The sequence below is a fragment of the Phyllostomus discolor genome, chromosome 5 (genome assembly GCF_004126475.2).
Source record: "Phyllostomus discolor isolate MPI-MPIP mPhyDis1 chromosome 5, mPhyDis1.pri.v3, whole genome shotgun sequence".
Lineage (NCBI taxonomy): Eukaryota > Metazoa > Chordata > Mammalia > Chiroptera > Phyllostomidae > Phyllostomus > Phyllostomus discolor.
The window spans coordinates 57572613-57595443 of record NC_040907.2 but is presented as its reverse complement, the minus strand read 5'-3'; the positions used below and the strand labels follow the sequence as shown (position 1 = coordinate 57595443).

The 22831-nt window shown below is 39.3% G+C and overlaps 1 protein-coding gene across 2 annotated transcripts in view; it reads right to left on the bottom strand.

The window, feature by feature from the left end:
* AK5 (adenylate kinase 5) overlaps positions 1-11323 on the bottom strand; it is a 203340-nt gene extending 192017 nt beyond the window's left edge. The window contains exons 1-2 of one of the 2 annotated variants that reach the window (XM_028513409.2): positions 10866-11323; positions 6516-6702 (exon numbers count right to left, since the gene is read on the bottom strand). In XM_028513409.2, the coding sequence (XP_028369210.1) occupies positions 6516-6702; positions 10866-10925 (247 nt within the window). In that variant the 5' untranslated portion in view covers positions 10926-11323. The remainder of the gene's footprint in view (positions 1-6515; positions 6703-10865) is intronic. The other variant, XM_028513408.2, reaches the window with a different exon arrangement.
* Positions 11324-22831: the final 11508 nt, after the last annotated feature.

Below are 22831 nucleotides of genomic sequence, written 5' to 3'. Positions count from 1 at the left end.
TTTTTATAGTTTTGGGTCTAACATTTAAGTCTTTGATCCATTTTTAGTTTATTCTTGTGTGTGGTAAAGAAAGTGGTCTAGTTTCATTTTTCTGCATGTATCGGTCCAATTTTCCCAACTCCATTTATTGAACAAACTATCTTTAGCCCATTGTATGTGCTTGCTTCCTCTGTTTAATATTAATTGACTATAAAGGTGTTGGTTTATTTCTGGTCTCTGTATTCTGTTCCATTGATCTATGTGTCTGTATTTATGCCAGTACCAAGATGTTTTGATTATGGCCTTCTTATATAGTTTGATATTAGGTAGCATGATTCCTCCAACTTTGTTCTTTCTCAGGATCACTGTAGCTTTGCCGGGCCTTTTGTAGTTCCATATAAATTTTTGAAATATTTCTTCTAGTTCTGTGAAATATGTCATTAGAATCTTGATAAAAATTGCATTGAATCTATAGATTGCTTTGGGTTGTATGGACATTTTATTGACATTAACTCTTCTTATCCATGAACACAGTATGTGTTTCCACTTATTTGTATCTTCTTCAGTTTCTTTTCTCAGTGTCTTATAATTTTCTAAGTACAGGTGTTTTACCTCCTTGGTTAGGCTTATTCCTAGGTATTTTATTCCTTTTGAAGCAATTGTGAATGGGATTGTTTACTTAATTTCCCTTTCTGTTAGCTCGTTATTGGCATATAAATGCAACTGATTTCTGGATATTAATTTTGCATTCTGCTACTTAGTTGAATTCATTTATTGGATCTAGTAGTTTATTGGTGGAATCTTTGGGGTTCTCTCTGTACAGTATCATGTCATCTACAAATAAAGACAGGTTTACTTCTTCCTTTCCAATTTTGATGCCTTTTATTTCTTCTTTTTGCCTGATTGCTATGGCTAGGACTTCCAGTACTATGTTGAATAAGAAAGGTGAAAGCAGACATCCCTGTCTTGTTCCCAATCTTCAAGGGAATGCTTATAGTTTTTGCCCATTGAGTATGATGCTGGCAGTGGCTTTGTCATATATGGTCTTTATTATGCTTAAGTATGTTCTCTCTATTCCCATTTTGCTGAGAGCTTTGATCATAAATGGGTGCCGGATTTTATCAAAAGCTTTTTCTGCATCTATTGATATGATCATGTGATTTTTATACTTCATTTTGTTTATGTGGTAAATCATATTTATTGACTTACGAATATCATGCCAAACTTGCATTCCCAGAATAAATCCCACTTGATCATGGTGTATGATCTTTCTGATGCATTATTGTATTCGGTTTGCTAATTTGTTGAGGATTTAAGTATCTATGTTCATCAGTGATATTGGCCTATAATTTTCTTTCTTTGTAGTGTCTCTATCTCATTTTGGAGTTAGGATAATGCTGGCCTCATAAAATGAGGTTGGGAGACTTCCCTGCTCTTGAATTTTATGAAATAGTTTGAAGAGAGGTGTTACTTCTTCAGAATATTTGGTAAAATTCACCTGTGAAGCTATCTGGTCCTGGGCTTTTGTTTGTTGGGAGTTTGTTGATAACTGAATTTCATTAGGTGTAATCTGTCTATTCAGACTCTCTGATTCTTCCTGATTAATTTGGAAGATTGTATGTTTTAGGAATTTATCCAGTTCATCTAGGTCATCGAGTTTGCTGGCATATAGTTGTTCATTATATTTTCTTATAATACTTTGTATTCCTTTGGTGTTAGTTGTTACATCTCTTTTTTCATTTCTGATTTTATTTATTTGGGTCCTTTCTCTTTTTTTCTTGATGGGTGTGGTTAAATGTGTGTCTATCTCGTTTATCTTACAAAGAACCGGCTCTTGGGTTCATTGATTTTTTGTATATCTTCTAGACTCTTTCATTTATTTCTGCTCTAATCTGTATTATTTCCTTCCTTCTACTCACTTTGGGCTTTGTTTTTCTTTCTCAAGTTCCTTTAAGAGTGAAGTTAGATCATTTATTTGAGTTTCTTCTTTTTTAAAGTATATTTTATTGATTATTGCTATCACGGCTGTCCCAAATTTTTCCCCTTTGCCCTCCTCTGCCCAGTACCCCTTTCCCTTCAGCAATCCACCCCTTAGTTCATGTCAATGGGTTGTGCATATAAGTCCTTTGGCTTCTCCATTTCTTATACTATTCTTCACATCCCCCTGCCTATTTTGTACCTACCAATCATGCTTCTTAATCTCTGAACCTTTTGGACCCCATATTTTTCAGGGGGAACCTTGTGGCCACTTAAATATCCCCCCAGCACTTCAGCTGCTGCTCATGGAAGCCCAGCCAGTCTCTCCCATCTCTTCTGCACTCCCGACCAGTCATGTTGTCGTGAAGTGGTTTCTTCTGTCTGTCTGGTTAGAAGGCTTCTGTCCAGCTAGTGTTAAGTTGGTTATTCTGGATGATTTTTCTACAATTTATTTGTAATTCCAGATTGGTCTTGGGAGGAGGTTAGTGTAGCTTCCACTTATTCCTCTGCTATCTGGGATCAACCCTATCTAAAGAATACTCCCATTGATTTTAGCTCCAAAACACACTCCAAATCCACATCCACTACCACTACCCTCCTCTAAGCCACCATCATTGACCTGAACTACAATAATAGACTCTTGCATGTCTGCCTGCTCTCACACTTGTCCCCACAAGTCATTGCCTAAAATGTTCTTTCTCTGTTGGTCCCATGGCTGATTTATTCTTGCCATTCAAATCTCAGCTTAAATGTCACCTCCTATAAAGATGACTTTACTGACATTTTAATCTAGGCAGGCCACCCAGTTAATTTTGAGGATATCACTATTAATGCTCCACACAGCACCTACCACTTCTCCATCTGAGACGTCTCTTACTCATTCATTGTCTTCTCCCCACTGGAATGTATGTTCCAGGACAGCAGGGACCTTACCTAGCTGGAGCTCTGTATCCCTGGGATCTAGAACTGTGTTTAGGATAATGTCGGTATCCAATATTTGTGGAATTAATTATAAAGAGAACAGCCTTCTTGAAACAGATGGTTTCCCGTGGGGAAAAAACCAGAGGATGGGTAGGTAGAGTGTTGCTAAAATGTGGAGGACTTTGAATACCAGATTAAAGGTGTTTAGCTTTAATCTGATATAAAGCAGTGAGGGATTTGGGGGAGGGTGTAGAAAAGTGACATGATGAAATATGAAAAAATTTTAGGAAAATTACTCTGGTGGTGGTTAAAATGGATTTGAGTAGGGAGAGACTAGTTGCAGAAATAATAGCATCTAAGAGGTTGTTAAAATACTCTACAGGTGAGAAGTTAGGGATTAGATTAGAGGGATAGTACAGGAAATGGAAGTGAATGGCTGGGTGTGAAGGGCACGGTTAGAATTGGGACAAGAGAAATGAAAGGAGGTGACAGTTCAAAAACAACTGCCAGGTTTCAAGTCTAACAGAGTAAGGAACACATTGTACTTCATATAGTATCTTTCTGCCCTCTCTTCCCTGTTCTAGAAATACTGAACTTCTCTCATTCTGGTCTGCATCGGAGCCTCTTCTCTGCATCAGGAACTTTTCTGTCTGTTCCTTAGTATACTTCAGTCTCATCTATCCTTGTCTAGCTAACACCCACTTGGCTTACTGTCTCTATCAGCATGTCACTTCTTCCAGGAAGTCTGTCCTGAATCCCAGCCTAGGCTGGAATCCTCCTCCTGTTAATATGGTTAGTTCTATAATGTATGACATTTCCTGTAGCACCTATTGTGCTTCTAATTATATTTTTAATGCCTGACTTCATTGCTAGACTGTAAACTCCATGGGGAAAGGTGCCATGTTTTTCTTTCTTGGTGACCACATGCACAGTCCTAAAAGAGTGTCTGACACAAAGCACTCAATAAATGGTTATTTTATTGCTCAGCTGACTCACTGACTTCATGGAAATAAGAAAAGGAGAAGAAAGTGTTGGTTTTGAAGCAAATATGGTATGTTTGCTTGTTTGGTTTTGGACATGTTGAGCACAAGATGACGAGTCCAGAAGAGAATCTCTATGTATGTTTGAAGCTAGGTGAGTAGAACTCTTATTCACAAGCAATTATTTGTTAAATTGTACACATACAGCAAAAAAATAGACACTCATCTCACATTTATAGTAAAGTGTTTTAAAGAAGTGTCAGCCAAATTTATCCTTGCTTTTTATCATATTTTTACTTAGAAAAGTAATTTGTTTTCAGGGGTGTCCAACCTTTTGGTGTCTCTGGGCCACACTGGAATAAGAAGAGGTATCTTGGGTCCCACATTAAATACACAAAACTAATGGAAACTGATGAGCAAAAAAAGGTTTTAAGTCAATTTATGATTTTGTATTGGGCCGCATTCACAGCCATGCTAGGCCACAAGTGACCTGTGGGTAGTAGGTTGGACAACCCTGGGCCTTAAATGATTAAAATGTTTATTTCTTTGAATATTTTTTCATTATAACTACATATCAGCATAGCTATGTCAAAGTTTTACCAAGAATGCATGAATCGCTTTTTTATTCCTAGAAATAACCATAATGCTTTAAATTACTGTGAATTTAGCAATTTTGTTGAGTTTAAAACCTATTCCCTAAATTATAGCTCAAAGCTTCAAAGCACAAATGTGTAAAGCATTTCATTAAATAAAATTTTATTATTACACAACAAGTCATTGTCTTTTAGCATACATTCTAAAAAAAGGACAGTGTGATACAACATTCTTGTCACCATAGTACATAGGAAGGTTCCATATGATGATTAATTAAAGGTCTCTGGTGGGCATTCTGGTGACTTATTAACAGGTATGGACTAAAATTTACAAGCAATTTTAATTCTAATGAAAGTTAAACCTACATTTTCCATTCATGTTTTAGCTTCTCCTGCCAGATCAGGAGTTAAAAGCTGATCATTTATGGGCCCAACAGAGCCCCCTAGATGTGTTTTGTTCAGCTTAACATTGTCCCAAAATTTGTTCTTGCCTTCAGGCAATGATTGTTCTCTCCAGTTCTGCCGTCTGGTTTGACCACAGTTCACACCATTCTCTGTCACACACTGGCCGGCCTGGCTTCTATGTATAATCAACCCAAGTAACAGTATAAAATGGAGATAGATTTCATTGTGTTGCAAAACTGTCACTTTATATAATCCGTCTGAGAGTGGCTTTTCAACTAAGAGAATGTCATATCCTTTTAGATTGAAATTTATAACATAAAAATTTCCTAGACTAAATCCAGTAATACCTGACATTTGTTAGTGCTTAAGGTTTCGAAAGCAATTGACTATATTTGTCTCATTTGATTTAGCTAGGGCATGGGGTATGTATTAACACTGAGACAGATTCTAACAGTATGACAACACCCTTGGAAGTAAGTTAGCCATTCTGGAAATGTATATGAACCCTTTAGACCCATGGAAATATCCTGTTCACTGAAGCAGTAATGTACTTGGTGGTATGGCGCAGCAGTGATTGGCTAAAGGTGCTCTCTTGAGCACCCAATCCCAAATTACCTAGTGATGACTCCTGCATGGACAGGGAAGGAACCGTCTCCTCCCTGGAGATGTTTTCAAGCAAAGGTTGTTTCTGTTTTCCCTCTCTGCTTGTGTTTCTTAAAAATTAATGCATTTGACTTTTTCCCACACAGCATTCAGATAAAATCTAAGTGGGTCATGACTAAATAAGATAAAGTAAGATTTATTTCCCCTTGTACTTACAGCAGATAAATTGATCTCCACTTCAAATTCTGTGTTTATAGCTGAAACTTTTCATGGTACAATTTTTGAGAATGCTTTAAATTTGGAAAATATAATGACCTTGGCTAGTGGGAAAGAATTAATTTAGTTTCCCCTAATTAGAACTAATTCCATTTTGCATGTAATACTATACTTCACAATTTTATCCAGAGCTTAAAATACTGGTTGGCTGATGCTGTACCACTAATTTTGATAAGCGCATATTTCAGAAAGCTATCACAATACCATGAATCTCCTCTAAGAAACTGTAGTTCTTAGTTTCACACTACTCCTAAAATTGTTAAACGTGTTCATGTCTTCTGCTTCTTTTATATCACCCAAGTGTCTAATCTAATGTATTGCATTCAGTAGCTGCTTAATAAATCCTTGTTGAATTAACCAGTATAAACTTTACATGCATTTATGCTGATGCATTAATATCAACTCTGAATTTGGAACCGTATTAATAATGAAATCTCTTCCTAGCTAGCAATAACTTATCAATCTTGTCTGTCATCTACTCATTTATTTGCAGTTTTAAGAACTATTCATAGTTTGCACGGGCAATTCAATTCACAAAATAATGAAGTCAGTAATATAAAATTTCATTTATAGTGAATTGCTGGACAATAGTATGTAATTTTGTTTGCTAACCATAGAGGTGATTAGAATTAGTAGCAGAGAGAGAAGAATCATGTCTCTGGGCCAGATCTCCTTCCAGGCGTTTAGAAACCTAATGAATTAAATCATTGCCTACAGTCTATCTGGTATGTTGTAAGGAGAACTGCTACAACTATAAACTATTATTCTGCATATACATTACCACTTCTTAGAAAGGATCTCCGTGACTGTCCTCCATTGAGCGGAGGTAAGGTCTTCTTTTCAGGGCTGACAAATGTATCCCATTTCACCTTGTCACAGCCGCCTAGTTCCTTTACTTTCTGTAAACAACTTTCCAAGTACTCTACTGGGTCTTCAGGCTTAGAACACATCAGTCCATTCAAAAGGCTCTGAAACACAACAAAATGTGCCCACATAGGTTTTAAAACCACCTCTATTAAAATATTCTATGTCCCATTTCTAAATTCTCTATTGTTTTTGTTCTTTGCATTTGTCTTTTAACAACTAGAGTTGTAATTATGATCTAATTCATTAAGATAACCCCTTACATTTTTAACCAATTAATTCTCAGCTCAGCATTTTTGCTTTTTAAACAATTTGGGTAAGTGAATCATTTAAAAACAGACCAGTTCCATCAAATGAGGTCAAGTGCAGTGTGCAACAATGGTCCAGTCATTATTGATCTCATTCTTACCTATCCTTAAAGTCTCTAAGCCTCAGTTTCTTCCTGTGTCTAATGGAAGTAATACCTACCTTAGAGGGTTTTTAAGGACTAAAAATTTAGTATTTGTAAAATACATATTAAGTGCTTCGCCCATACAAAGTGCTCAGTAAATGCTGTTTTAGTTAATATTATTATCATTATAAGGAAATATCCCGAGTCTTCAGGTTGGCTTGTAGAATTATTCTATTCTTCTGTATTCCCGTGATACTCAGAAAAAAATCTTACCTGTAATTTACACTGAAATCATTGGTTTACGTGTCAGTGTCCTCATTTAAACTATAAACCTTTCACAACACAGTATAGATCTGATTTATTTTTCAATCTCAACCCCTGACTCTTTCCCTGGCACATGATAGGTGTATATATTGAATAGTTTTCAAATTAGGAAAAACATTTCATTCAAAACATAAAATCTGAGACTAAAAAAAGTGTTATTTGATATACAATGTCACTGTAAGATCCGCTGAGGTTACAGAGTGGGGAGAAAAAGCACGGTCCTGTATTGCTTTTTCTGTTGCTGGTGTCTGATGTATCACATGTACTAGTTTCTAAAAATGCTACAAATTGGGAAATGCTGACTCCTGGGAACTGGACTGGTGCAAAATATTTTCCTTTAGAGTACTTCATGGAAAAAGAACTTGAGATTATTATCACCAAGGTACATTATTAATGGCACAAAACATACACACTTTGAAAAGCTGACACCTTTCCTAAGTACAGTGTTTTACTTTCAAATTATTCTTGTGTAATTTGCTCAAAATGGTAGGAAATCCTAACTAGATACATTTGTTCCAAAATCCTAAATAGTGTGGGTTATAGTGTTCAATCAAAAAAGTTCAATGGCAGATGGAGGGAAAAAACTAACTTGGGCATCCACCTCCAGTCTGTGCGTTAAAATCCGCTCTACACACATACACATTGTATTTAAATTCTCTCACTCCTCTATGTTAACATAGTGAATTCTGAGAGAGTGCTTACTCTGTGTTTCTGCATGCATTAGCTCACCCAAAGCACTCTCAACCAACCCTATGCAGCATTATTATCCCTGTTTTACAGATTAGGAAATCATGATTCAGAGAGGTTAGTAAGTTATCAAGGTTCTTCACCTAGAAATCACAGGCCCAGGATTCTAACTCAATGTTTATGATTCAAAAACCCATATACTCCTTTTTCTATATCTTACAAAAATATGATATGGGATGAAAAGAAAATGCCAGATTATCTGTGCCCCATGCATAATCCAACTATAATATGAATCATTTGAGATTTGGTCTATTATTTTTCTATCCTTATTATGGCCTAAAATGGGTAAATTTACTCAATGAAGTTTTATTGTTATTGTTGTTTTTACTGGGAAATATACATTTCCAGCCTCTTTCAACAAAACTGATTCCCCACAGGGTATTGATTTTAGAATGGGGAGGAAGAGTTTTACTCCTCATGGATAATTTAAATTTTTTTGTATAGTAGCCAGCCACCATCACAGGTTCAAGATAACCAGCAAATAATATTGTTCAGTCTCTTTGAGTTAATCATTTGATAAATACCTAATTGTTAAACTTGATACCTAAAAACTCTGTATATCTATACTGTAGGTTTTTAAAAACGCTTTATTTATTTAGTTTTAGAGAGAGGGGAAGGGAGGAAGAATGGGAGAGAAACATCAATGTGTGGTTGCCTCTAGAACACCCTCTTACTGGGGACCTGGCCCACAACTCAGGCATATGCACTGACTGGCAATCGAACCTGTGACCCTTTGTCTCCCAGGCTAGAGCACAATCCATGGGGCCACACTAGGCTAGGGCTATACTGTAGTTTTTAAGACAGGAAATTCATTTTTGGAAACTTAGAGCATGTGGTTTTGCTGTCCACACTCATCACAGGGAGAAGGGCCAGGTTTTACTTCTGCCACTGCTGTGCACAGCACAGAATCTTTTTGCTGGAGGCCTTTGGAGGTCACCAGCAGTCTTCTTTCGTCTTCCATTGTCCAGGGCTGCATTTAAGTACACGGTATTACTGCATTTCTCCTGAGTGAGCTTCCTCCTTTTCTCAGTGAGCTACTTTAGAATGTCTCATTCATATGCAGAAAAGACAAGGAAAGGAAAGCATAGCACCTGAACAACAACAAAACCCTGCCATTACTTATTTGCATACCAAATGTAGATTTACATGAGCAAACTCAAAATTCTCTGTGGTTACCGCCCACCAAGGAGGAAAAACAATACTCACATTTACTTATAAAGAGCACTTTACAATCAGGTGAGTCTCTTGCAGATGTTTCTATTTATTCTTTTAGAAGTGTTGGAATTAAATTGATCTCAGTAGTAGTATTTATGACAAATACCTTAAACTCTTCTTTTCCTTATTTACTTTTTGAAAATAAAAGAAAAAGGAAAAGTAAAATTCTTAACCAGAAGCCTACATATCCCCAGCACCTGTCCTTACACAACACCTTCGGGTTATTTTCAGGCACGAGCAACACACTCGCTAGGTTTTGAGCTTCACATACCAGGCTTGTGTTAAGCGGACGGTTCACCTGGAAATCTTGGCTTCAGATGGATCTAAAAACGGTGGCTTACAGAGGTGAACAAAAAAATGAAGATCTGTAATTATGGCGGCCTACTTTAACAATAATTTGGAGAACAGAAGCAAAATTATTTTCCCAAGTGGTGTTTTTAAAATGTCTTTTAACAGAAGGAACCCCTCCAAACAGTAAAAAGGGCAACTCGGGACCTTTAGTTAACTATATCAGTCTACAGTTACCATCATTCAGAAATGGGGGTGGGGCGGGGCAAGGTTTGCAGTGAATGGATTTCTCCTTTCAGGACTCGCGCTATGAAGCTTGGCTCAGTTCCATTCTTTTTCTTCCTTTTTTTTTTTATTTTAACATAAGCAAATTTTTAAAATTCAAATACGGAGAGAAGGAAAAGGAAGCAAAACGATCCGCAACAAAGACGGTGGTTTATAAGTAACCAAGGTTCCTCTAGTTCCTCCAGGCTCCCCTTCCACATTCTCCAAGTATCCCCACCCCCGCCGCCTCCCGGCCCCTGGTGCAGACGCTGCTGTGAAGCGGTCTGAAGACACAGCAACAGGAGACACGCCCGCCTCGCCGTCCCTCTCCGACCGGTGTTCTCAGAGGGGTTGGAAAGGGCTGGCGAAAGCTGCGGCCGGGGAGGCAACGAAGAGAGCCCTCCCTTCCAAGGAGACGGAAAAACGTGCTCAGGAGTTCATTCACCGAAAGCGCAGAGCAGCGCTGGCTGCCTGCCACCCTGGAGGTAGCGCGACACCAGATGGGTTTGGATTTGTTTTTGCATCTTCATCCCTCTCCTCCAAGCTGTCCCTGGCGAGAGCTGCTCCCTTCCACTCCTCTCCTTCACTGTGGGGACCCCGACCCTCGACGCACGGAGGGGCTAGGGTTCAGTACCCGTCAGTTTCGAGACCTGCCTCGCTGCTGGGCGCCAGCGTCCCCACCTGGCCTGACCCTCACCTCCAGAGAGCACTACCGGCTACCGGCCGCCGCCTGTAGCCCACCCAGGGTGCCCACTTCCGAGCAGTGCAGCCTGCTTCCAAACCCGCTGGAAGACTGAAACTTGATCTGGGAGATGCGGGCTTCTGAGCCCAGCCAAAGGACGAGGAAGGACCCCGGCAACTCCCAGGAAGGGCGGCTATCCTCCGGGCGAGCGGGAGGGCGCGCTTCTGCCAGTCCCTTCACTTCCATGCCCCGCGTCCGCAAGGTGGGACAGGGTGCGGCTTCCTCGCGCCGAACCTCCGAGATGCACTCCCCGATCCTCCCCATCCTCCGTCCCTCTGCCAGTCTTAGCCCCTTACCTCGAAAAGCAGCGGGATTTCCCTACGGGCCAGATATTCCTTGGCATCGTTGGTGTTCATGGCTGTGCCGCCGTGGCTTGTGCTTGGGCGCTGGCGGGGAGGCTTCCGGGCTGCGGCTACCTGGGCTGGGACGGCGGGCTCCGCGCTGAGGGTGGCGGGGTTTGCGCCCAGCAAGGTGCAGCAGCCGTTCTCACGCGCTAGCACAGGCGCAGCCCTGCCCTTCCAGGCCAGGGCCCCCTCCGCCTCTCGGCTGGGGCTGTGGTCTCCGCGCTCCCTCCGCCTCCGCCTAGGTTCTGGCCCCGCACCCGGGCTGCGGGCTTGGAGTAGCGGTTTCCCGGACTCGCAGGCAGCGTGGCTGCCAGGGGAGGGGCGGAAGGAGTGGAGGAGGGAGGACAGAGTGGCGGACGCCCTGCAGCAGCCCGCCCGCCTCTGCTCAGCACGCGGCGCTCTGCGCCTGGCGGAGCCCAGTCTACCGCTGCGGTCAGCCAGGCTGCGCGCGCGCGGGCGGGCGGTGCGGGGGTGGGCACCCCCGCACTCTACGGGCTCCCAGTCACTCCCCTCCAGGCCCTCCTAGGGAGGCAGCAGCCTGGGACCTAGTGACCAAAGGAAGCACGGGGGCTCTAGGAACCTACGACCTTTTCTCCGTACCTTCGTCTCCACACACACCTCCGCACATCCCACCCACACCCCCAGTTACTCATGCGTCCCTAAGGAACTCCCAGGAAGAAACCTAATTGTCGCATAGTTTACTGTTTATTCGTAAGATCACGATCTTCCATAATAGGAAGTGGGAATAAGGGAAGGAGGAAATCGAGGTGTGGAATCCATATCCTTAAGATAAGTTTTAGATCTTGAGTATTTCTATCCTTCAGGAAAGTTTTGCTAGCTGGTTTCGATTTTTTTTTACTCGTTGGTGTCACAAATCCTTACAGATTTCAGTATAAGGCCTTACAGTAGCCTGAAATCTTCGTTAACAGAAGAGTTTGTAAGGAGCCAACTAGTAAATTATCTCCATAGAGAAGGTAGAGGATAAAAGTGGATTGATGGTGGAGAGCCCAAGACCGCTGAAACTGGAACCGTGACTAGTAGGTGGGGTGGGTGGCATCGTTAATTAGATCTGAGCAGTGGGCCATCGGAGCACCCCAGGGTGAGTACCGGTGGGAGCATTAAGGCAGTAATGTAGGCAAAGGAACTTTACCTTATTGTACACCATTATCAGGGTGTAGCCATCTTCCCCCTACCTCCCAAGATGGCTCATCCCCTCCATTTAAGATATCTTTTCGTTGGCTGTTTGAAAGGTGGTCCATGCCGCCCTGAGAATATGGTCTTTTTCTGTGAGCAATGCTGACTGCGGGAGGGCGAGTGAGAGGCAAGGAGGCTCTGATAGGAACCGACGTCTGGGGTCTGGCCGGAGGGAGAAGCAACGCTGCAACCGTTTCCAAAACTCAGTGTCTGGATGTCCATTTCAAGTGCACTTTGCAGATTTTTCTCGGTTCTGTTTCTCCTTCTGCAAATATCTGCTTCTCAAGCCTTCACTATAGCTATGGCTTTGTTTTACCCAAGGGAGGAAAGTCAAGAATTAATTGAGTTTTGTGAAGGAAATGAAATTTTTCTGAGCACTTGTGAAACCATGTGGCATGTGATAGTCTTAAATGGGGCAGGTGCTCCAGTTCCAGGGAAATGGGTCCCTGCCCTCAGAATAAGCCACAGCACTCATAGTCCCAACTTCCATTTCTCTGTTTATGGTAAGTAGTGAAAGCATGGTCTCTTTCCTGTGCAACTGCACTCGAAAAGTACCAGTGTCCATGGCATGAAGGCTTACTTTGTGAACAGGCACAGCTGACATGCGGCACTTAAGACTGAAGAGGCCACTTTCTGCAGGACCTTTCAAGGTCATCCTTTACAGAAGAGAAGCTGGTAGAGCTTAGCTCACCTCCTGCCTGCTGGGGAGGAATGTATCCTGAGTGGATATGTGATTCTAAATGCACATCACTGTAGTCAAGCAAGAATGGCAACTTGTACGAAGTAGGTAAGAAAGACTGCATTGCACTAAATATTCCAGATAACCTGAAAAACATAGTATCGCCATGTATAAGAACAAGTTTATCTCAGTAGATTTTCTAACTGTTCAAGGTCTTTTTCTGTTTGAAAGTTTTCACTTGGTTCAGAGGATGAATAGACAACACAACATTCCTATTTATTGAATTCTTGAGAGTTGACTTCTTCTCATTTAACACAAAAAACCCAATATTGCCCTCCTAATTATTTTATTTCCCTCACTAATTGATAACCTACATATCCTGCATATCCTGGGCAATTTGTAAATGTTTTGTTTACCCAACAGAAAACTAAACATATAAGACCTTCCATAGGTGTATATATTGTCTGGATAAATATGTCCCTTGTTCACATGTATTCTTTTTAGAAGGTCTTTCTGAGGCTTTTAATTTTCTGTTAGTGTGGAGTGCACACATTGGTCTGTGAAATCCGGGGGAAATATAGGCTGAAATAATGGTGTGTAACGCAGCTCTTTAGCCAGAGCAGAGTTCCCCTGTGCTCCATTGCCCCACGCTGGCTGAGTGGCTGAGCCAGACACTTGGATTCTGGATATCAAAGACCTCTAGGAATTCTTGAGTTAGATGGAGTTAGAGATAAAAGATTTGAAACTCTCTCCTAATATCTGAAAGCATTAGGAAAATTTCAAAGTATGTAATAATATATTCTAAGAATAGCTAAGATTTAGAAAGTACCATTTATTTATTTATTTATTTACTAATTAGTGCATTCATTAATCAAACAATTATGAAATAACCTTTTAGATCTCTGGGCTGTGTCTGGAGTCAGGAATACAAGCAACAGAGTCAAGGGGTTCACTGTCTAGTAGGAAGAGATGGACTTGTAATAACTAAGTACAGATAAATATAATAATGTTTTAATAATATGATAGAAGCAGATAATGTGGAGGAAGTTTGTTACAGGGGGACAGAAAGGTACATGAATCATATAAATACGTATATGGTAAAAACCATTTAGAGAGTTTTAAAAGTAGATTTTCTTTCAATGTTTCTTCACTACCCTCCAAAAATTATTTAGTTGTTAGCTGCTCTCCCTTCCAGTCGCCACCCTCATGCCGCCAATACATGGCTTTTGAAAAACATTGTCACACATAGTCACACACATTTCCATGTTCTATATTAGGTGTTCCCAACCCCAGCCTCCTGCTGTGCTGAACAGCAGGAGGTGAGTGGCAGGAGATGAGCAAAGCTTCATCTGTATTTACAGCCACTCCCCATTGCTTGCATTACTGCCTGAGCTCCACTGCCTGTCAAACCAATGGCGGCATTAGATTCTCACAGGATCGCAGACCCTACTGTGAACTGTGCTTGTGTGGAATCTAGGTTGTGCCCTCCTTATGGGAGTCTAATGCCTGATGACCTGAGTCAGAGCTGAGGTGGTGATGCCAGCACTGGGGAGTGGCTGCAAATGCAGATCATCATTAGCAGAGAGGTTTGGCTGCACAGAGACCATAATAAATCAACTGCTTGTAGACTCATTTCAAAACCCTATCAGTGAGACTGGCAAGTGACAATTAAGCTGCATCTGGTGGCAGACTTTATAGTGGCAAGTGAGTGATGTACTTCAATTGTACAGCTATTCAATATATTTAGGCTTTAAGTCAGAATCCAACACTTATTTTAGTCTGCATGTGGCCTGCCCATTATTTTATTTACCACGTATCTACGTGCCTCTTTCCCATACTGCACTTCTCTCAGTCACAGTTTTGGTAAGCCCACATGCTAACCCTAGCCAAAACGAGTGAAAAACAAACATTGCTGGCTCCCACCGATTCTGCGTTATGGTGAGTTGTATAATATGCTTGAATCATCCTGAAACCACCACCCCTCACCCTGGTCCATGGAAAAATTGTCTTCCAGTCCCTGGTTCCAAAAGACTGGGGACTGCTGCTCTGTATAGCCACTTTTTAAAATGGCTTGGTGGGAATTCACTGAGAAGCGTTGATGTAGCAACTTAACCATTTTCTCCTATGGCTGCACATTTTGGTTGCTTCCACTATTATGCCACTGTAAGCAATTCTGATAAGAAGAACTCTGCATTTTTTTTTTTTACATTTTGCATTATTCAGAAAAATTTCCAAAAGTAGGTGACTGGATACAATGGAAAATGCATCTTATGGTCCTTGATTTATTTATCAATATTCCAGAAGGGTCTAATCCATTAATAGTGCCATAAGCAAAATTTTGAGTGGTTGAGAGTTTCAGTTTTACTACACTCTTACTAATAAGGAATTATATTCTTATTTTTATCTTACTAAATTAAAATTACATGTTAAAAATTCCATCATCTTTTAGTTCTTATCTACCTCGCTAAGTCCTATCTTCTGTCATTTCCCTTCTAACTGGAGTCCTTTTCTTTATCTTTTTTCTTCCATTATTTATTCTTATGCTGCTCTCCCATGATCATGCCTTTGTTTATGAGTCTATTATAGCATTTGTCATGTTGTGCCTTATAGAACAGTCATCAGCATGTTCTAGTAGGGTTTTATCTCTGCCAGTGTCCAGTGCAGTGACTTACACATTGCGAGGCCTAATGTATGAAGCACTTTGCCACGTTGTCTCATTTAATTCACACAATAACTTGAACTAGGCATTATTTTCCACTTTTAGGTAAGGAGAAAATGAAACTTAGTCACAGATCACACCAGTAACAATTGACTGAAATATATACACAAAAATCAGACTACACTACCAGTAAGAGCTTCTGTTCCTCAAAAGATATACCATAAAGAAAATGAAAAGGCACTCTGTTGAGTGAGTAGTGGGAAGTATTGCCATCCATATAGCCAATGAAGGACTTGAATATATAAACAACTCCCACAAATCAATAAGAAAAAGATAACCTAATAGAAAAACCAACAAAGGATTTAAGGAAACATTCCACAAACTAAAATGGCCAATAAATACATAAAAGGTAATAATTTCACTAGTTATCATGAAATGTAAAATAAACAATGGGATAAAATACCAAAATGATTAATTAATCTGAAAACAAAAAACAGTAAATACCAATGTTAATGAAGTTGTGGAATAATGAGAACTCATATACTGCTGGGGAAATGTAAATTTGCATAACCACTTCAAAAAACTGGAAATAACTATTGTATCTTTTGTGTTCACCAAAAGATATGTATTAGAACCTTAATAGAAGCACTATTCTATTCTAAATGGCCGCAATCTAAAAACTTCAATATTCACCAGCAGTAGAACACATGAATTGTGTGATATGCATAAAGTGAAACCCTGTAAGCAAGGAGAATTAACAGTCTTCAGTTACATCTAACAATACGGAAGGGTCTCACAAACACAATATTGAAGAAGCACTAGACACACAAGATATAAACTATATGACTTCATTTACATAAAGCACAAAAACAGGCAAAACAAACCTATGCTATTAGAAATTGAGAAAGTAGTTTACTTGCATTGTAGTGAATTGGCAGGGAGAGAGCTCAAGGAGGGTTTGGAGATAATGCTCATGTTCTGTTCCTTGATTTGGGTGTAAGTTACATGGGTAATCCCATCTTGTGAAAACTCATTCAGCTGTACAAATAGGATGTGCAATTTCTGTATGTTATACTTCAATAAAGAGATAAATTAAACAGTAAAAGATGGTGAACTATAGGATTTAGTCCCAAAACTGTCTCATTCTTAAATTTCATGTCCTAATGGGAAAAAATACAATGAAAAAATTGTGAAATAAAAAAAAATAAATTCCATGTCCTCTTTCTTTCTACTTTATCATTTAATAAGCAGATCAGAAATGAGTTTGCAATTAATGGCCCTTTGCTTGTGTCTTTATTATTGCACTTAGAATCAAATTGCTACTGGAAACACTGTGTTGCTTGCTTTTATGTAATAATTTATTTACAGCTTGGTATCTCTCACTGTGAGGTTGTGAGCTCCTCATAAGCAGGGACTATGTCCTAGAAATCTTTATTTTCCCAGTGCTTTGGACAAATCTTGGCCTGAAATAGATACACATGAATGCAGGAATGAACTATCTATAACAGTATATATACAGTCCTTAGGACTCAGCTAAAAAAGTTTGAAAAGATAACCTGAAGGAAAAAGTAAACTTTCTCATATTTTAAAAAACAAACACATTGAGGTGTTTTAAAAATTATACCATGATGACTTGAAAGAGTCAATGACGTTTATAAGGGTTTCTGATTTACTATGTGGGAGTATCTTTAGGTGCTAAGAGAATCTAGTTCAAGCAATGCCTTGTGATGTCTAGAAATATAATGGTTTATAAATACATGATTGGGCTACATGAATTACAGTGAGCCTTGGCATGTGTGAATCAGTTGATTGGAACGTTAGCCCATAAACCGAAAGGCTGTGGGTTTGATTCCTGGTCAAGGGCACATGCCTAGGTTACAGGTTCAGTCCCTGGGTTGGGGCACATAAGAGAGGTAACCGATCAATGTTTCTTTCTCACATTGGTGTTTCTCTCCTTCTTTTTATCCCTCCTTTCCCTTGTCTCTAAAATCAATAAGAAGCCACCCTGACTTGTGTGACTCAGTTGGTTGGGAAGGTGCTGATTCTTTTCCTGGTCAGGACACATGCCTGGGTTGTGGGTTTGGTTCCTGGTCAGGGTGCATATGAGAGGCAACCAATTGATGTTTCTATCTCACATCGATGTTTCTCTTCCTCTTTCTCTCTACCTTCCCCTCTCTCTAAAAATAACTAAATAAAATCTGAAATCAATAAGCATGTCCTCAGTGAGAATAAAAAAGATTACAATGAAAATGGCATGTTATGATGACTCATTTAGTCAGTTATTTCTTGATTAACCATGTGCCACTGCTGTAAAGCACAGCTGGGCTGTGAGGCAAATAGGTAAATAAAACATTTGCATGGGACATACAGGGAGGAGCAAAAGTAGCTTTACAGTTGTTCATTTGGAAAATAAAACAACAATTAATAAATGATAATACAAGAATAAACTGTGTTTTGCATACTCAACTAAACCTACTTTTGCCCCACCCTGTACATATAGGAGAGGGAAAAATAAACAATATATCACAATTAAGTATATTATATATTAGAAAGTGATAAATGCTGTAAAAAAAAGAGGAGAGGAAGGAGGGGCAGAAGCTGGTTACAGTTTTGAATAGAGTGGTGAGGGAAGGGGTCACAGAGATTACATCCCAGCAAAGTTTTGAGAAGTTGGGGAGTTAGCGGATATCTTGGGAGTAGCCAGTTCAAATGTCCCAGGGAGGGTGCCTGACACATTCTGGCAACAGCAAGAAGGCCCAGCTGGCTGGAGCAGGGTGAAGGAGAAGGGTAGGAGGAATGAGACCAAATCACCTGGGACCTAGTAAATTGTGGCACATTCTTGGGCTTTTACTCTGAATGCAACAGAAAATTAGTGAAACGTTTTGAGCCAACACTAACGGATCTGATTTACATTGTAAAAGAACATCTATCTGATGATTTAGGAAGAAGTGAGAGGACAAAGGCAGCTGCCGGGAAAGCAGTTGGGAGGTTGTGTGATTCAGACTGGTTAAGTCAGTAGGGGCAATGAGAACTAGATTGTTAAGTGTACTTGGAATATAGAACAAACAGAATTTCTGGACAGAGTGGAATGTGGTATATGAGAGGAATAGAAAACATCAAGGATGACTGTGTGTTTTTTGGCCATAGGATAGTAGGAAACTGTTAACTAATTGACCACGAGTAGCTTCCTAACTGACAAAGGCAGATAGATACACAGAAAATAACTCTCACTTTCTCTGAAAGGGTCTGGCACCGCGTGGGTTCTCCCTACTATTTCCTGACCATATTTCCCTTTTCGTTCATAGCCTTTGGCTCATGGTAACCTGAGCTCATGTGGCACAAGCTAACCTCTTGTACAAGTAGAAGAGAGGAATTTCCACTTCTTTCAGGAATATACTTAGAATTTAACGTTTTAGAATTCGTGTCCATTCATCTGAATAAACATTTTACCTACCAAAGGAAAATCTGTAATTCCATCAAATCTAGTCTTTATCACGTCAGCATAACTTGGCTATAAGAAATATAAATGAGGAAACAACATGATTTCCAATACATACAGAAGCATTTTTATCTTGATTTAAATAAATGTTTTGAAATATGCTTTGAAATAAAAGATTTTTTAGTCCATTATAAGCCCCAGAGAAAAACAAGCATATGACATCAATTTATTTTTTAAAATGTGTTTTTGTAGAAAATAACATATTTGAGTTTTTATTATTCTTTTTTATCATTATTGGCAAATGGCAATTCTGTGAGCCTAAAGGCCTAATATTTCTAAATCACACATATGCATCAGAAACATTATGGCCTTTTGAGCATCTACATTGCTTATTTTTGTGTTTTTACTGTGTCTCACAAACTGTTAGTAATACATGCATTAATCAGTTTAGGATGAGTAAAATATAATCTCTCCACCCAAGGAATGAAACGTGTTGTTTCTTCATAGTCAGAAGACATTTTTGTTCATGTGCTAGAAATTTTAAAAACTTATAAGAACTCACCATCTGCTACTGTTATTTTTTAAAAATCTGTTCCATTTAGCTATGTTTTCCCTATTAATTGTTTTTCTGGGATACAATCAGTTAACAGTCACAGTATTTTTCTAATTAGATTAAATCATAAGACTAAAAATCTAGAGGAGAGTACATGAGCAGTGATTAATTTAAAGAGGTCTCTTCCCTCAAATTAACATGTGAGATTATGCAAAGCGAAACTAATATTAAAGCATTTCAACAATTGCGTCACTCTTTTGTGCAAAAATATTAGTAGTTAGCATTTTGTGCATTGTCCAGCAGGTATCCACTATCCAATGTGATTATTTAAATTGTACACACTAATTATTTAATAATAACTTTAATACCATAAAATTAAGTCTTCAGTTTCTCAGTTACATTAGTCACGTTCCAAGTACTAAATAGCCATCTGTGGCCAGTGGCCTCAGTGTTCAATAGTGCAGATATAAATAATTCTATCATCACATAAAAGTCTATTGAAAAGTGTTGGTCTAGAGAGTAAATCGCAAATTTTTTTTTAGCATAGCTCTTCAAGCCCTTCATAATTTCATTCCCATTTCCATTACTCGGTATATCTTACACTATACTGAGCACATGGAACCTGAGCATCTTACACTGTTTTTTTAAAAATTTCTGAGTCCTCAGTTATTTGATTCACTCAACTTAAAATTAGTTTCCTCAGTTTTACACTTAGTGAAATAGTTCCATGTCTATAGGATCCACTTAAATGCACCTTCCTCAAAAAAGGCCACCTTTATTCAGCCCTATAGGAGTTAAGTATTTTTCTTCTTTGTGCTCTCTGGCATGTTCTTGTATCTCTGTCGTAGCTTGTACCTTATTTACGTCTGTTTGTTTCAACTGTGTGCTCCATCCTCCAAAGTGTGCCTTCGTGATTGTACCCTTCTGCAACTCACCAGTGTCGTGTGCACAATACTCTAAAGTGGTGATTTGAGTAATTTATAGATTTAAGTATTCTGTTTTGTGAACATTTGCAGCCCCATTGTTTGATATGTTGTGAATTTGTAAATTTATTTGTGCCATCATTCTTTAGGATTATCATTTTCAAATCCCATATGTGTTGACTAGCTTAGATGGGGAGTGAGGTGTGGGGGCACCTAACGCATCAAGTTGTAGATGCACGTTTCTCCTTTCTTGACTGTGATTCAGTGCCTGAGCATTGCAGTTGCCTTAGCCATTATCCCTCATGCCCGTCACCAGAAAACAGAATGAAATTTAAATCGAACAAACACACACAGAGTATCTGCTAATCTCTGATAATTGGTGCAAGATGATAGATACCTTTCTAGTCAGCTGCCTGTGGTCCCTGGTTTTGAGGAATCATAATCATCAGGACAGAAGAAGGTTGTTGTGACCTTGCTCAGGTCTTTCTGAAAAAACTGTTGGCCTTTGCTACACTTCCCTTATTTAAACCAAAGCAATGTCCCTCATTATTTAATCTATTATACTCTCACATTTTAAACTCCAAATGGATTCCCAGAGGTCATTGCTCCTCTCATCTGCAGAAAATATAGCACAAGACCATAGCATATTCTTTCCAAGGAAATTTCAAAATTGTGTTTCTCTTGTTTTCTATACCATTCTCATTTGTAATTTTCAGAAATTGAAAAATGTTATTTGTGAAGATTATTTCATGCTAATGAAATGTTGCAAGTCCCAATGTTGGAACTACCTTTGCAAATGAGAAGAGGAACTGTTTGCCTTTCTCTGTTATCCTGAGTATCCCCTTTGAAGAGGTGTTTCCTAATGTGGCTCGGGGCTTCATGGGAGCAGTCGTCCTTATACCTTTGGGCTTGAGAGCTACCATTCAGTAGCAGTGGGAAGAAAAAGTGTTCTTATGCTCACCCAGAAGTCAGTGTATTTATTATATACTTTTAAATTTAGTATAAATACCTTCAACCTCATTTATCTTATACCTACACCAGGTGGCTTCTGCATTTGTTTGTCTCCAGCCTTGGCCTCTCTCCTGTGCTCCAGTTCTGCCATGAAACTGGTTTGCTAGATACTTGCTCTCCTGTTCAGCTAACATTTATTGGTCACACATTCTATGCTAAGCACTGTGCTAGTTTTTAAAGAAACAAAAACAAAGCCAGTGTGGCAAAATGCTCGTCATCTCCACTAAGGAAAAGGCTCCGAAACCCTAGACGACAATGCCATAAGGGACATTACAGCACCGAAAGAGCATAAGCGGTGGGGTCACTTTGCAGGCTTGTCTCTCTCTTACCCAGAGAGACTTGTGATGCCCACCAGTTCTTCACCAGTCTGAACTCCAGTTTTCTCTTCTATAGTAATGGGAATATTATTCTCTAGGCCACTGAATTACTGTGAGGGTTAATTGAGCTGGTAAATGCAGAGTTGAAACTTAACCTAATTCTCTGCCTTCAAATTCCAGCTTGTTGTTTATTGAATTTCTTTATCATTTAAGACTCTGATTCTAATTATCGACTGCTCCTTCTCCCACACTGTAAGCTCAGATTAAACTGGTTTGCTTGCTGTTCCTTGGAGACGTTGGTCTGATGCCTCCTTGCCTTTGCTCAGGTTCTTCCTTCTGCCTGGAATGGCTCCCCAGTTCAGCATGTCTAAGTTCTTTCTGCTTCAAGGCTCTTGATGAAATATAATCTTCTTCATAAAGCTTTCTTTGGTTTCTGCAACACAAAATAACCACTTCCTATAAAATCCTGTAGCATTTTGTTCAAACTCCTAAATTATAAATTATGTTTTTATCAGATAAGCTTCATAGAGGGCTAGAATACATTGAAATGTTATAACTTCAGCAACAGTTTGCTTTTAAGCTTGAGGAAAATATGGTGGTATAATCTCACTTGTGAAATGAAAAGAAACTGAAGGAACGTGGAATTGGTTTGCTCACCTTTCCCTATATCCAACCCTAGTTCACACACTATTCCCACTTCACCACTTTCACTTTGTCCTCATTGTCTTCAGAAAGCTGCTTGTGTATTTTAAAGTAAATTAACAATGGTGGTAATGAACAGGCATAAAACTAGCTGATGTAAGTCTTTGTGAACAACTTTGAAGTGGGCATTTCATTTTTTATTTTTAAACTACAATTGACATAAAATTTGTATTTGTTTTAGGTGTACAATCTCATGGTTAGGCACTTATATAACTTATAAAGTGATCACCCCTATAAAGCCAGTACTCACCTGACGCCACATACAGTTATTACACTCTTATTGACTATTTTCCCTGTTCTATAACTACCAATTTGCACTTCTTAATTCCTTCACCTTTTTCACCCATCCTCTCACCCTACTCACCCCGATCTGGCAACTGTCAAAATGTCCTCTGCATCTCTGTGAGTCCTTTCGAAATAGGCATTTTATAGCTTTAGCTG